Source organism: Hemiscyllium ocellatum, chromosome 39 (genome assembly GCF_020745735.1).
Source record: "Hemiscyllium ocellatum isolate sHemOce1 chromosome 39, sHemOce1.pat.X.cur, whole genome shotgun sequence".
Taxonomy (NCBI): Eukaryota; Metazoa; Chordata; class Chondrichthyes; order Orectolobiformes; family Hemiscylliidae; genus Hemiscyllium; species Hemiscyllium ocellatum.
Genome location: NC_083439.1, coordinates 10,650,452 through 10,665,271, shown reverse-complemented (window position 1 = coordinate 10,665,271; position 14,820 = coordinate 10,650,452). Strand labels below are relative to the sequence as shown.

General features: G+C 48.6%; 1 protein-coding gene across 3 annotated transcripts in view; it reads left to right on the top strand.

The window, feature by feature from the left end:
- Positions 1 to 14,534, top strand: part of rgma (repulsive guidance molecule BMP co-receptor a) — a 40,401-nt gene extending 25,867 nt beyond the window's left edge. For 2 of the 3 annotated variants that reach the window (XM_060852994.1, XM_060852995.1), the window contains exon 4: positions 9,935 to 14,534. In XM_060852994.1, the coding sequence (XP_060708977.1) occupies positions 9,935 to 10,612 (678 nt within the window). In that variant the 3' untranslated portion in view covers positions 10,613 to 14,534. The remainder of the gene's footprint in view (positions 1 to 9,934) is intronic. The other variant, XR_009647160.1, reaches the window with a different exon arrangement.
- Positions 14,535 to 14,820: the final 286 nt, after the last annotated feature.

Sequence of the window (14,820 nt, the reverse complement as noted above, 5' to 3'; positions counted from 1 at the left end):
GTGAGTTGGGTGGGTGTGCATGCGAGGTCAGTGTGAGTTGGGTGGGTGTGCGGCGAGGCCAGTGAGTTAGGCTGAGTGTGTACGTGCGAGGTCAGTGTGAGTTGAGTGGGTGTACGTGTGAGGTCAGTGTGAGTTGGGTGGGTGAGCGTGTGAGGTCAATGTGAGTTGGGTGGATGTGCATGCGAGGTCAGTGAGTTAGGCTGGGTGTGTGCGTGCGAGGTCAGTGTGAGTTGGGGGATGGGTGTGTGTGCGAGGTCAGTGTGAGTTGGATGTGTGTGTGAGGTCAGTGTGAGTTGAGTCATATGTGTGTGTGCGTGTGAGGTCTGTATGAGTTGGGGAGGTGGGTATGCACACGAGGTTAGTGTGAGTTGGTTGTGTGTGTGAGGTCAGTGTGAGTTGGGTGGGTATCTTTGTGAGGTCAGTGTGAGTTGGGTGGGTATGTGTGTGTGAGGTCAGTGTGAGTTGGTGTGCGTGCGAGGTCAGTGTGAGTTGGGGATGTGCGTGCAAGGTCAGTGTGCGTTGCGTGGGTGTGCATGTGAGGTCAGTGAGTTGGGGGTGGGTGTGCGTGTGAGGTCAGTGAGTTAGGCTGGGTGTGTGTGCGACGTCAGTGTGAGTTGGGGGATGGGTGTGTGTGCATGGTCAGTGTGTGTTGGGTCATATGTGTGTGCGTGTGAGGTCAGTGTGAGTTGGGGGTGGGTGTGTGCATGCGAGGCCAGTGTGTGTTGGGGAGATATGTGCACGAGGTCAGTGTGAGTTGGATGGATGTGTGTGTGAGGTCAGTGTGTGTTGGGTGGGTGTGCGTGTGAGGTCAGTGTGAGTTGGGGAGGTGTGTGCAAGGTCAGTGAGAGTTGGGTGGGTATGCGTGTGAGGTCAGTGTGAGTTGTGTGGGTGTGCATGCAAGGTCAATGAGTTAGGCTGGGTGTGTGCGTGCAAGGTCAGTGTGAGTTGGGTGGGTGTGTGTGAGAGGTCAGTGTGTGTTGGGTGGGAGTGCGTGTGAGGTCAATGTGAGTTGGGTGTGGGTGTGTGCGTGCGAGGTCAGTGTGAGTTGGGGATGTGTGTGCGCGATGTCAGTGTGAGTTGGGTGTGTGAGGTCAGTGTGAGTTGGGTCGTATGTTTGCGCGTGTGAGGTCAGTGTAATTTGGGGTGGGTGTGTGTGCGAGGTCAGTGTGAGTTGGGTTGTGTGTATGTGTATGTGTGCGAGGTCAGTGAGTTGGGTGTGTGTTTGCGAAGTCGATGTGTGTTGGGTGGGTGTGCGCGCGAGGTCGGTGTGAGTTGGGGGTGGGTGTGTGTGTGAGGTCAGTGTGAGTTGTGGGTTGTGTGTGTGCGTGTGAGGTCAGTGTGAGTTGGGGGTGTGTGTGTGCATGTGAGGTCAGTGTGAGTTGGGGGTTGTGTGTGTGCGTGTGAGGTCAGTGTGAGTTGTGGGTTGTGTGTGTGCATGTGAGGTCAGTGTGAGTTGGGGGTTGTGTGTGCGTGTGAGGTCAGTGTGAGTTGGGGGTGTGTGTATGTGTGTGTGCATGTGAGGTCAGTGTGAGTTGGGGGTGTGTGTATGTGTGTGTGCATGTGAGGTCAGTGTGAGTTGGGGGGTGTGTGTATGTGTGTGTGTGCGCGAGGTCAGTGTGAGTTGGGGGGTGTGTGTATGTGTGTGTGCGCGAGGTCAGTGTGAGTTGGGGGTGTGTGTATGTGTGTGTGCGCGAGGTCAGTGTGAGTTGGGGGTGTGTGTATGTGTGTGTGCGTGTGAGGTCAGTGTGAGTTGGGGGTTGTGTGTGCGTGTGAGGTCAGTGTGAGTTGGGGGTTGTGTGTGCGTGTGAGGTCAGTGAGAGTTGGGGGTGTGTGTATGTGTGTGTGTGCATGTGAGGTCAGTGTGAGTTGGGTGTGTGTATGTGTGTGTGCGTGAGGTCAGTGTGAGTTGGGGGGTGTGTGTGTATGTGTGTGTGTGCGCGAGGTCAGTGTGAGTTGGGGGGTGTGTGTATGTGTGTGTGTGCGCGAGGTCAGTGTGGTGTGTGACGATGCCACATGTATGTTAATCGAGGATTGGTGTGGTGTGTGACGATGCCACATGTATGTTAATCGAGGATTGGTGTGGTGTGTGACGATGCCACATGTATGTTAATCGAGGATTGGTGTGGTGTGTGACAATGCCACATGTATGTTAATCGAGGATTGGTGTGGTGTGTGACGATGCCACATGTATGTTAATCGAGGATTGGTGTGGTGTGTGACGATGCCACATGTATGTTAATCGAGGATTGGTGTGGTGTGTGACGATGCCACATGTATGTTAATCGAGGATTGGTGTGCTCGGATGGTAAGTGCCCACAGGTCCTCAAGGGGAATGTTAATGGTAACATTGTAGACTGCAATAATGATTGATCTCAGGGATATCCTTAGATCATGAAAGGTGCTATACCAATGCAAGTCTTTGACTGTGTAGCCTGGGGATATTGAAATTGAAATGGAATTGGTGTGCAATAAACTTTCTGATGCAAACCGATTTGAAAATTCCTGAGGCAATGGCAGATTTCCAAGGACATGGTCAGCACCATTTTAAAACTCTCCCCTTGTACTCCTGGTCGGTTCTCCTACCTGGTGTCAAGGTGAACTGCAGGCTCTGCCACATACTCTTCACCTTGACAACTGCATTTTTGACTTGGGTCCAAAACTGATGACAGTGAGGACCCAGTGACTGAACCTGTCTGTGTTTTACGCTTGATCTCTGGTGAGATCTGTTTGCAAATTGACAGCACAGAGAATGGTTGATGTTACATTTATGCTTTTGAAAAGCTTCAACTCATTTTAAAGTCAGCAACCTGCGAATGTAATTGAAAAGATCCGAGTGCATGCCTTTTCCCTTGCTTGCTGGGTGTTTTTAACCAGACAACTAATTCCAGCAATTCATCCTGGCGTGATATTTATTTTCTGCTTGGCTTCCCAGCCCTGTATCTGAATGGGTTTCTGATTTTTGGAATCTGTAAAAATGACAATTCTATAAAATGAAAATATTTTTGGCATGGAACACACTTTACTATCTCCCCCAACCCCATTGCCCTACTCCTCTCTCTCCCCCTCCCCTCAATTAGTAATATGAGCAAGGAGAGGCAATGGCAAAGAGGAATTGTCAGTGGACAGTTCACCCACAGACCCAAGGCAATGTTCTGGGGACCCGGCTTCAATCCCACCACGACAGATGGTGGAATTTGAATTCAATAACACTCTGGAAACAAGAGTTTAATCATAGATAGAGGCCAGTCAGACCATCGAGTCAGCACTGACTCCCTGAACACCATCCCTCACGGACCCTATACCCAGAACCCCTTGCATTGAGCAAGGACAGTTCATGTAACCTGCACATCTTTAGACTGTGGGCAGAAACCAGAGCACCGTGCAAGCTCCACACAGACAGTTGCCCGAGGGTGGAATCGAACCCTGGTCACCGGTGCTAACCAATGAATCCATTGTCAACTGTTAGAAAACCCATCTGGTTCCCTGGTGCCCTTTAAGGAAGGAAACTGCTTCCTTCCCTCTCTCTCAGTCTCTGCCTCTCCTGCTCTTCGGCTGCTGCCTGACCTGCTGTGCTTTTCCAGCACCACACTCTTGACTGCTATCCTTATCTGGTCTGGCCTACATGAGACTCCAGACCCACAACAATATGGTTGTCTCTTCACTGTCCTTTGGACAATTGGGGATGGGTATTAATTGCTGGTCTAGCCAGTGACAATCACATTCTCTGACTTGATGATTATAAAAATTAATGAACAGCTAGAAATGCACCCTCCCGATTCCTGTTCAGATAGCTGGCTGAGGGTCAGGAGGAAACTAACCATGAGTCTCGGTATAGTGCACCAGTAGAGAGGAGGGAGGTAGGGATGAGATGCAAAGCCGGACATCTGGTTTGCACTCTGTGCACTCCACATCCACAGGAATGATCATGACCTTCCCAGCTGCTTACCATATCAAGAAGCCATCTTTGCTCCCATGCTAGCATCTCCGTCCTGGCCTGTCACAGTGTTGCAATGAAGCTCATCGCAAACTGGAGGAACAACACCCAGATTCGATTCCAGCCTCGAGCGACTGTCTGTGTGGAGTTTGCACATTCTCCCTGTGTCTGCGTGGGTTTCCTCCGGGTGCTCCAGTTTCCTCCCACAGTCCAGGTGAATTGGCCATGCTAAATTGCTCATCGTGTTAGGTGCATTAGTCAGAAGGAAATGGGTCTGGGTGGGTTCCTCTTCAGAGGTCGGTGTGGACTTGCTGGACCGAAGGGCCTGTTTCCACACTCTAGGAAATCTAATCTAAGCTAGTGTGGCATCCAGTGTTTTAACCTCACTGTGCCTCCTTACTTCACCCATAAAAAGCGAGTCAGATACACTCTCCCACCCTTCCACTGAGTCCGAGTGAATACTGCCAGAACGCTACTCGGTAATCATGAATTCCCATCTCAAAACAGATCCAAACCCAAACATTGTGTCCTTTTTGTCTCTGTCACAGTCTTTCTTTTGTGGAGTTACAGAATTTTCCCCATCATTTATCGTCTGTTCTGCTTTCCTGGACCCTCTCCAGATTCTAATCAAGAGACATTGCTCAATTTCCCATTTTAGCTTGAGGTATAGTTTTCAAGCTGGTGCTGTACTATTTACACCGGAGAGATTTTCCCACACAGAGGCTGATAGCAAAGCTGGAGATTCTAATTCTTTTTCTGAACCTGAACACTGCAAACTCCTCAAGCCCTCCCTGAGCCCTGACAACCAGCAGGCTTTTAAAACCCAAGCGTTTCAAGATTAAATGATTAATTTCTCAATTATCTCAATTCTGTGCCTTCTCCTGTCTTGGTCAAGTGGGACCTTAAACGCATTTCTCTCGATAACAGTTAAATTGCAAAGAGAAAGCCAGTTAGGCAACACTGCCACCTAGTGCTCAAAGGCATGATTAAAAATCAAGGACTACTTAGATGTTCAACTCGTTTAAGGATCACAGTGTTTTCTTTTTCAACCTGAATTCTTAATCTTTTGAAAGAAATTTGGCAATTTAAAGTGAAGTAATATTTAATAACAATTCTGGAAAAGGTGCAGAAAGTGATAGTTTTTTTTGCCTTTGACCGACTGTTAGAATTCATAACAATTTCACACAGCTAGTACACTGGTGAGTATGTTCATCAGCAAAATCTCCATTACCTGAAATGTTCGTTCAACCAACAAGTGACAACAATAGGCTTCCCCACTCTGGGAGCTGACCATTTGGTCATCTCTGTCTCTCTGTGTGTTTCTTTGTTTGTCTCTCTCATCTCTTTTCTCATGATGTGGAGGGGCTGGTGTTGGACTGGGTGGACAAAGTTAAAAATCGTACAACACCAGATTATAGTCCAACAAGTTTATTTGGCAATGCTAGCTTTCGGAGCGCTGCTCCTTCATCAGGTCGCTATGGAGCAGGGCCATAAGACACAATCACCTAATGAAGGAGCAGCACTCTGAAAGCTAGTGTTTCCAATAAACCTATTGGATTATAACCTGGTGTGGTGCGATTTTAGCATCTCTCTTCTTGGTCTCTCTCTCTCTTTGTTGCTCCTCTCTCTCTCTCTCTCTCTCTCTCTCTCTCTCTCTTCCCCCCCCCCCCGCCGTCTCCCCTCTCTTTCTTTCTCTCTCTCTCTCTCTTTTTCTCTCTCTCTCTCTTTCTCTCTCTCTCTCTATCTGTCTCTGCCTCTCCTTCTCTCTCTGCGCACCTCTCTGCTTCACTCTCGCTCTCTCTCTCTCTCTGTCTCCCTCTCCCTGCGCGGCCTCTCTGTCTCCCTCTCATAGTTTCATAGTAATAAGAGTAGGAGTAGGCCATTTGGCCCATCGACCCTGCTCCATCATTCTTAAAGATCATGGCTGATCTATCCATTGTCTTAGTTCCTCCTACCTGCATTATCCCCATAAACCTTTATTCCCCTACCCTGCAAAAACCTGGGTCTTGAATATATTTAATGAAGCTGCCTCAACTTCTTCTTGGAGCAGAGAATTCCGTAGATTCACTTTTCCATGGGAAAAGCAGTTTCTCCTGAGCTCTGTCCTAAATCTACACCCCCTAATCTTGAGGCCATGTTCCGTTGTCCTAGTCTCATCCACCAGTAGAAACAATTTGCCTGCCTCTGCCTTATCTGTCCCTTTTGTCATTTCTATGCTTCTGTAAGATTCTCTCTCATTCTTCTAAATTCTAGCAAGTATAGTCCAAAGCGGCTCAGTCTCTCCTCACAGGGCAACCTCCTCATCTCCGGAATCAGCCTGGTGACCGTCCTCTGCACCGCATCCAGAGTCAGCGTATCCTTCCTCAAGTACGGAGTCCAGAACTGCTCACAATACTCCAGATGCCATCTCACCAACCCCTTGTACAATTGCAGTAGAACCTCTCTGCTCTTAAGTTCATCTGGATAGATCACATCATCCTCCGCCATTTCTGCCACATACAAACAGACCCCACCACCAGCGATATATTTCCCTCCCCACCCCTATTTGCATTCCATAAAGACCATTCCCTCCACGACTCCCTTGTTAGGTCCACGCGCCCCCCACCAACCCACCCTCCCTTTCCGACCCCTTTCCCTGCCATTGCAAGAATGCAAAACCTGCGCCCACACCTCTCCTGTTACCTCTGTCCATGACCCCAAAGGAGCCTTCCAGTCAGAGATTTACCTGCACTTCCACACACCTCATTTACTGTATCCGTTGCTGCCGATGCGGTTTCCCCTACATTGGGGAGACAGGATGTCGACTTGCAGAGCACTTCAGGGAATGTCTCTGGGACACACTGATGAAGCAACCGCACTGCCCATTGGCTGAACACTTTAACGGCCCCTCCCACTCACTCAAGGTTGTGCAAGTCCTGGACCGCCTCCATTGCCAAACCCTTGCCACCCCACCTTTTTGAGGAAGAATACCTCATCTTGTGGCTCCAACCACATGAGATCAACATGGATCTCACCAGTTTCCTCATTTCCCTTCCCCCCAACCTTATCCCTGATCTAACCTTCCAACACAGCACCGCCCTCTTGACCCGTCCATCTTCCTTCCCATCAATCCACTCCCCTCTCCTCTCTGACCTATCACCCCTTCCATCTACTTATCCCATTCCCAGCTACCTTCCCCCCAGTCCCACACCCCTCCCACTTATCTCTCAGCTCCCCCCCCCACCTCTCCCTCCCCTCCCCGGCCCACACACCTCATTTCTGATGAAGGGCTTATGCCTGAAATGTCGACTCTCCTGCTCTTTGGATGCTGCCTGACCTGCTGTGTTTTTCCAGCACCACATTCTTGACTCTGATCTCCAGCATTTGCAGTCCTCACTTTCTCCTTATTAACTTCAATCCCTCTAACAATGAAAGCCAATATTCTATTTACCTTCCTGGTTACATGTTGCACCTGCAAATCAACTCTAAGTGATTCTTGGACAAGCACTCCTAAGTCCCTCTACACACCAGCATGCTGTAATCACTCTGTCTTTCTCTGTGTGTCTCCCACTGTCCCCCATTCTCTCGATCAGACCTTGCTGATGGTCTTTTAATTATCCTAGCCACAACCAGCACTTCCATGTAACCAGAAACCCTGACTCTAATTGTGTGCCAGATACTGGGCAGTTTACTGTATTTGGGATTTTATATTACTGGCCATTATACCACAGAAATCAGCTTCTATTTCAAGTTAGGTTCCAGTGCAGCACCTGGTAACCTGGGTTTCGGTGGTATATTCAGACTAACCACTTGGTCAAGAATAGTATGAAGTGAATCTTTTACCAAGCTGGTTATGTAGTTATGGTGCTACCTATTACAAGTGTATGCCTTCTAACTCAAACACCGTAACATTTCAACAAATTTCTCTTTATATCTGTTCACCCTCCATATAAGTAAACATAATTAATGGAAAATTAACCAGTTGGTCAGAAAGTGAGGTTCCAGACTCAAAGCTGGTGGCTCAGTGGTTAGCACTGCAGCCTCACAATACCAGGGACCTGGGTTCAGTTCCCACCTCAGGCGACTGTCTGTGTGGAGTTTGCACATTCTCTGCGTGGGTTTCCTCCGGGTGCTCCAGTTTCCTCCCATAATCCAAAGATGTGTAGGTCAGGTGAATTGGCCATGCTGAATTTCCCATAGTGTTAGGTGCATAGTCAGGGTTAAATATGGGGACTGGGTCTGGGTGGGTTACTCTTCGGAGGATCGGTGTGGACATGTTGGGCTGAAGGGCCTGTTTCCACACTTTAGGAAATCTAATCTAATCTAGTCAGTGTTTACACTGAGAGCTGTTTCAACCTCTTCATTGATATCGTCCCAAACATTGTGGGAAAATATCATGTGGTCTCCATAGCCATTGAGTCAAAAGGAGTATTTTAATGTTGCATTGTTGAGATTTTCTAAGTAATAGTTACTATCTAAGTGCAATCACTACAAATGTGAGAGCCGGTCTCCATCCTCATGGTCACATAAACAGCAACAGAGTAGATAGTGAGGTTTACTCTAACTATACAAGACATCGGTGAGGCAACACCTGGACTATTGTATGCAGTTTTGGTCTCCTTATCTGAGGAAGGATGCTCTCTGTCTCTCTCTTTCTCTCTCTCTCACTCACTCTCTCTCACCCCCGTGCAGCAAAGTTTTAACAGACTGATGCCTGGGATGGCAGGACTGATGTGTGAGGGGAGATTGACTCGGTGAGGACTAAAGTCCCTGGAGTTTAGAGGAATGAGTGGGGGGGACTTCATAGAAAAGCATAAAATTCAAACAAAACAGGTTAGATGCAGGAAGGATGTTCCTGACGATGGGAGTGTCCAGAACCAAGGGTCATAGTTTCAGGGTAAGAAGTAAACTTTTTTGGATTGAGATGGGAGACGTCTTCACCCAGAGGAGTGAGCCGGTCAAATTCACTCCCAAGGAAGTGGTTGAGGCCAGAACACTGTGTTATCAAAGATACAGCTCCTGTGGTTAAAGGGATCAAAGGATATGGAGGGAGGGATGTGTGTGGCCGGATTAGAGTATTGAGCTTGATGATCCATAATACATTGAATGGCAGAACAGGCTCAAGGGGTCGAATGGCCTCCTCCCCCTATCTCCGATGTTTTTATGAGGCAGTCTGGTGGTGAACAGGAGGAATATTGACCAGGACAGAATGCTATTTGAATAACTCTCCCGGACTCTGTAGCACTAATCAGAATTGAGTTTGCTCACTGAGCTGTAGGACCCTTGTTTGGGCTCTGTCAGTACTTCATGACCATAGCAGGGGGAGTGTGTGCTCCACCCCTGAGACTGTGGCGCTACTGATGCATTGTTACCAGTAGATTTTGATATACTTTCTGGGTATCAGGGAATCTGCAATTGATGGGCAGTCTAACTGAGGTTTTCTCAAGTGGTTGGATTTTTATAATAATCCAGAAGCCTTGCAGTTATTTAAATGGGGTCAGATTTGTTGAATTAAATTTGTGACTTACTGCAAAACTGGACAGCCGTCAGTCTCTGCTGAGATTCCCAGCAATTTCTGATTATGAAGGGAAGGCGATGGTCTAGTGGCTTTATCACTGGACTGTTCATCCAGATAACGTTCTGGGAACCTGGGTTCAAATCCTACCATGACAGATGGTGAAATTTGAATTCCATTTCATAAAAACTGGAATTAAGAGTCTAATGATGACTATGAATCTATTGTCAATTGTTGGAAAAACCCACCTGGTTCACTAACTGCCATCCTTACCTGGTCTGGCCTACATGTGACCCCAGACTCCCAGCAATGTGTTTGAATCTTAACTGCCCTCTGGGCAATTAGGGATGGACAATAAATGCTGGCCTGGTCAGTAATGCCCTCATCCTGTGAATGAATTGAGAGAAAAAGCAATTTCAGCATCTGCAGATTTTTGGGGTTGCTTTGTTCTGTTTAGCGTGACGGGATGGGACACTGATTAGTGTTTTCATTTTCTGTCTCTTCAGCTCACGGTCATTTTCAAGAACTTCCAGGAGTGCATTGATCAGAAGGTGTACCAAGCGGAGACCGACGACCTCCCAGCGGCCTTCATCGATGGCTCGAGAAACGGTGGCGAGAAACATGGCGCCAACAGCCTGAGGGTGCTGGAGAGAGTGGCCGGGCAGCACATCGAGATCCACGCCAAGTACATCGGGACCACCATCGTGGTGCGGCAGCTGGGCCGCTACCTGACCTTTGCCATCCGGCTGCCCGAGGAGGTGGCCAATTCCTTTGAGGACAACCAGGGCCTGCAGCTGTGCCTGAAGGGCTGCCCCACCAACGAGCGAATGGACTGGAGGCTCCCTCAGCCACGGAAGGGAGGGTCCGCGGCCCCCCACAGCGCCTTCACCCGTGAAGTGGCCACCGCTAAGTGCAGGGAGCGGCTGCCCGTGGACGACCTATACTTCCGATCGTGCGTGTTTGACCTCCTGACCACAGGCGACGTGAACTTCACACTTGCGGCATACTACGCCTTCGAAGATGTCAAGAACTTGCACTCGAATAAAGACAGGCTGCACATATACCAGAGGACAGCTGACCACTCAGAGGGCAACTCTGCCCCTGGGAGACCCAGTCTCCAGACTCTTCCCATCGCCCACTTCCTGCTAATCTGCTCCCTTTGGTGTGGCCTGGCACACCTATAGCCATGCTGATGGGTGACTTTTATCAAGCAGCTGGTTTTGATCTGAATTGTTTTCGCTTTGAACTGCCGGTGACTACCTATCTCGTACCTCGTTTTTGCGCTCGTCCGTAAATTATTTCTGTTCCCCCACCCCCCCGCCCCAGCCCCGGCACCTGCGGACACATTGATTTCTTCTCTCCCGCTGCCAGCTGTTAGGTGGAGATCACCAGTGTCATTCCCCACCCTGTCGGTGTCTAGTGGTTGTGTGTTTGTGGCGTTTGTAGGGGATTTGGAATAGTGCAGGCGTGCGATGTCCGTCTGAACCAGGGGCCTGGCTGCACATCTCCGTCACCTCCCTGTGACCGCCCCTCCCCCCCCTGTGACCGCCCCTTCCCCCCCGACCTTCAGCGAAAAGAGGACCACCCATCTGAATCTCAGTACAATTTCAACCCCCTTTCAAAACACCTTTCAAAATCTAACCCTAACCCCAACCCCTTGACAGGGGAAGCGTCAGCAAATGGTGAAGGTTCTCACTTGGTGAGGAATATTGGATCCCTGTAAAGCTTCTCCTGGTTGCCAGGATCTGGGCTTTCACAGGGCACGTTCCTCCTGCTACTTGGGGCCTTCCATTGATTCGACCTTCCCTCTGAGGCTGGTGAGTGTTGACAGGCTATTACCACACCTGGCATCACAGTGGTCTAGCACTGGGCTCAGTCCCCTTAAGCTACAGAGTGGCACTAAACATAAGGGCTTCATCTTCATGGACAAGGTAAATGTGCTGCAAGCCTGAGTACGATGCACTGGCACGTTGTGGAACCCTCCCCCACCCCTCATCTTCCCAGCTAACCAGGAGCGTAGTGTCATTTGACTTGGCTTCTCGATGGGTACCGTGACGTGGAGTTTCATGCCCATTTGTGCCTATTACACTGGCACCTGATGCCCTGTGTCCCGCTGACTTTGGGTCAGCAAAGCTGTGAGCCTTTGTGTCGAAGTTTGGAACTCGCGCACTGCGGGTCATTGACCAGCTGCTGGCTCCAGCTGCGCAGCTTGAGATTAAAGATGGCGGAACGGACACACTGATGGCTGGGAATCCTCACGCATTTTACCCAGCAGTCCACCACGAGCAGCCCTCTTCCTCCAGGATCAATCAGGATGAGAGACCGTCACCTGCTACACTGGATCTGACCCAGTAACCTAGACAACTGGAGTGCCCTTCCAGCTCTTCCCATGTTGGCTTGTGGGTCAGAGGCAGTGAAGGGCCTTAAATAACACACGCGTGCGCGGTCCTGTCCATTCACCATCATCCATTGTCCCCACACCCCTTCAGTGAGCTGTATTTACCTGTTGACCTTCTACTGTTCAAGCATGTCCATTTGCCATGGTGTGAAAGGAGATGCATGTGACAGGAAGAGAAAGCTTGCATCTTTACTGATGAGGCAGCTCCCCTGAGGGCTCCAGTGATGAATGCCCTGCCAGGTGGGTTAGTGAGCTGGATAGACGCAGGCTGACTTCGCAGTCTGGCTGGAGGGAGCTGTATTGGTAGGGGCAGAGTTGATCTCCTTGGGACAAGGAAGGAGGTGATCAAGCCAGAGTTGCTGTGTTAGCCCCTTTCTGTAGAGAAATGTCTGAGTGAATACAGCAGCATAACGGGGTGGAGGCTGCTATCAGATCCGGCTGATGGGCCTGTGATTAGATTAATTTTCCAACCCAGAGGGATGTGACACTGGGTGAGCTGACCCTTAAAGACCCATCTCCGAGGCAATCAGAACAGTTGAAAATAGAAAGTAGATTTTATAGCTATGTATAATAGTAAGTTACACAGTTTATGTAAAACATTCACTTTATTATTTATATTGAGGATTACATTCTGGGGCAGTGTAACAGTAATAATAAAAAAAAGTCATGAGGGTGGGGCAAACAAGGGAGGGGGCTGAATCAGAATAGAGTCCGTGGAAGAGAAGGCACACTCCTTACACCAGTAGTGCCCACCTCCATCTCTTAAAAGCCTCAAGGGTGCTGGTAGACACTGGAGGTTCCCTCTTCTAAGGTTACCTGGCACAAATGTAGCTGTAGAAGAAGGGCAGTCAGTCAGGAACTACCCCATACCTTGTCCCTTTCATGGGTCACTCCCTGAACCCTATTGGTGGTCATTTCCGGCTAGTCAATGATGAGGTCCTCACCCCACCCCACACAGACAGACAGACAGACAGACACACACGTAAGACGACAGTCTCCAGCTATTTGATTGAAGGTTTAAAAAAACACAAGCCACTTCTCAAACACCTTCCTCCACCCATTGGTTTAGGAGATCATTTCCAGCGGGTATATATCGCCACAATCTTGCTGCAGCCGTTGTTTCCGCTGAATGAGAACTCAGTGGACGATACCTACAGAGTGTGGCTTCTCTGTGTGTCTTTCTAACCAACCCCCCGCCCTTTTGCCTCAGAAATGGGAGAGGCTGAAGGGATTCTTCCTGCAGCAACTGATGAGCATTGGAGCCAAAACCAGGGGGAAGAAATAGAGTTTGGAAAAGAGATTGTTAACCACAGACTTGAACTCAGTAGCAGTATTGCCCCTCTCTTAAATTGCTGAAGAGCTTCTGTCCTGGCCTTGTCCACTTGTGCTTTCTTAGTCAAGATCCCTGCCCTTTCCCATTTGCCATTTTAACTTGGTCGCTTGTCTTGTGCGACCTTCACCCTGTGGGTCTGGAGATCTCCGAAGAGCCCATGCAGTTTCCTTGCCAGTGTTGATTCCCCTTCTAAGCTGAGGATGGACTCTGAGTGTAAGCAGGTTACTTTTCTTGCATCTCAATCGTGTGCCCACTTGCCCTCCCTCCCTGACTCCCAGCAGCACTGCCTGAGCACAGAGCAGTGGGTGATGAGCAGGAGCAGGAATCCTGCCTGTACCATTTCATCTGCCACTCTCAGATCAGTGTTGCAACCCCTTGTTTCCACTTCAGGAGAGAGGAGAGCTAATTGCATCTGCTTTATTGATGTGTAAATTTACAGGTCAGTTCAGAAAGAGAGATATTTATATATAAAAATGAGACACAGAACAAAACAACATTTGCAAGTTCAAAGAACAGCAGGCTCCAAGACCCAGTGACAACGATTCAACACAGTAATTACCCAGATATTGATGACAATGATCCCTGCCCCATGGCCTGAAGGCACTTTATCTCATTGACAGCCGTCTGTACTGTGTGACTGTGGAGCTCATTGCATGGCATGGTGTTGCTGTGACAGTGTAAATACAGTGTTGTATATTGTTGGGTGTAATTTATCTTTGTTGAGATAATATATAGAGCCCATGGTGAACATTTGTGACTGTACATATGGAGTAATGTAATATTTCGTTTAATATTAATGTCTGAAGTTTTAACCCCAGCAGCTATGTTTACTTGTTAATGTGCTTTGGTTGTGTTAGGTTGACAGAAAAAGGAGGACTTGTGAAAGCAGACCCTTTTAAGATTTCTTTCGAATGGAAGGGGCCTCGTTGGCATCATTCTCACGTTGGTGTGCAGCGGTCCCGACGTCACCAAGCACTGTTCTTGTTTCCAGAGTTGAACATGACCCAGGAGTTTTCTCTGCCCACCCCAGTAACCCACCTCATCCTTTCTCCCTCACTTGTCCTGTCTGCCGACGGAGCCCCTTTCAAGAGATTTTTAGGAATGGCACTTTATCTCAGTTACAATGTGACGTGGTTCTGCTTTGTTTGATTGGTTGAGATGGTAGGACAGGAGGCATCGCAGTCCCCGGGGAACAGGAGGCACAACAGTGCGATGTTTCCACAGTCAAACAGCTTTTATTGGGAAAATGAAAAGAATGACTCTATTCTTTCCATATGTAGAAATTTTCAGCAAGATCTCTCCTTGTGTACATAATGTAAATTATTTATTATTGAAAAGACTTTGAGTAAAATTTTTTGAGTAACAATTTCAACAATTCAGCATTTGGCTGTGTGGTTTTTGTGCTCATCCGGCCCAGCAATCTTGGTGCAAAGTGGTTGAATGCTTTTTAACATTCTTTCAATATCCCGTGTACTCAGCTCAGGTACTATGTAGTTCAAATGTAGCTCAAAGCCCTCTGTACAATGCTCTATTAAACACTACCCATTGGAATACAGACCAGTTTAGCTTCAGAGTAAATCCCATCAGCCTTGATTTTATCAAATGACAAGAGTAGGCTTGAGGAACCAATTAGGCCTATTCCTGCTTCTAAATTTTACATG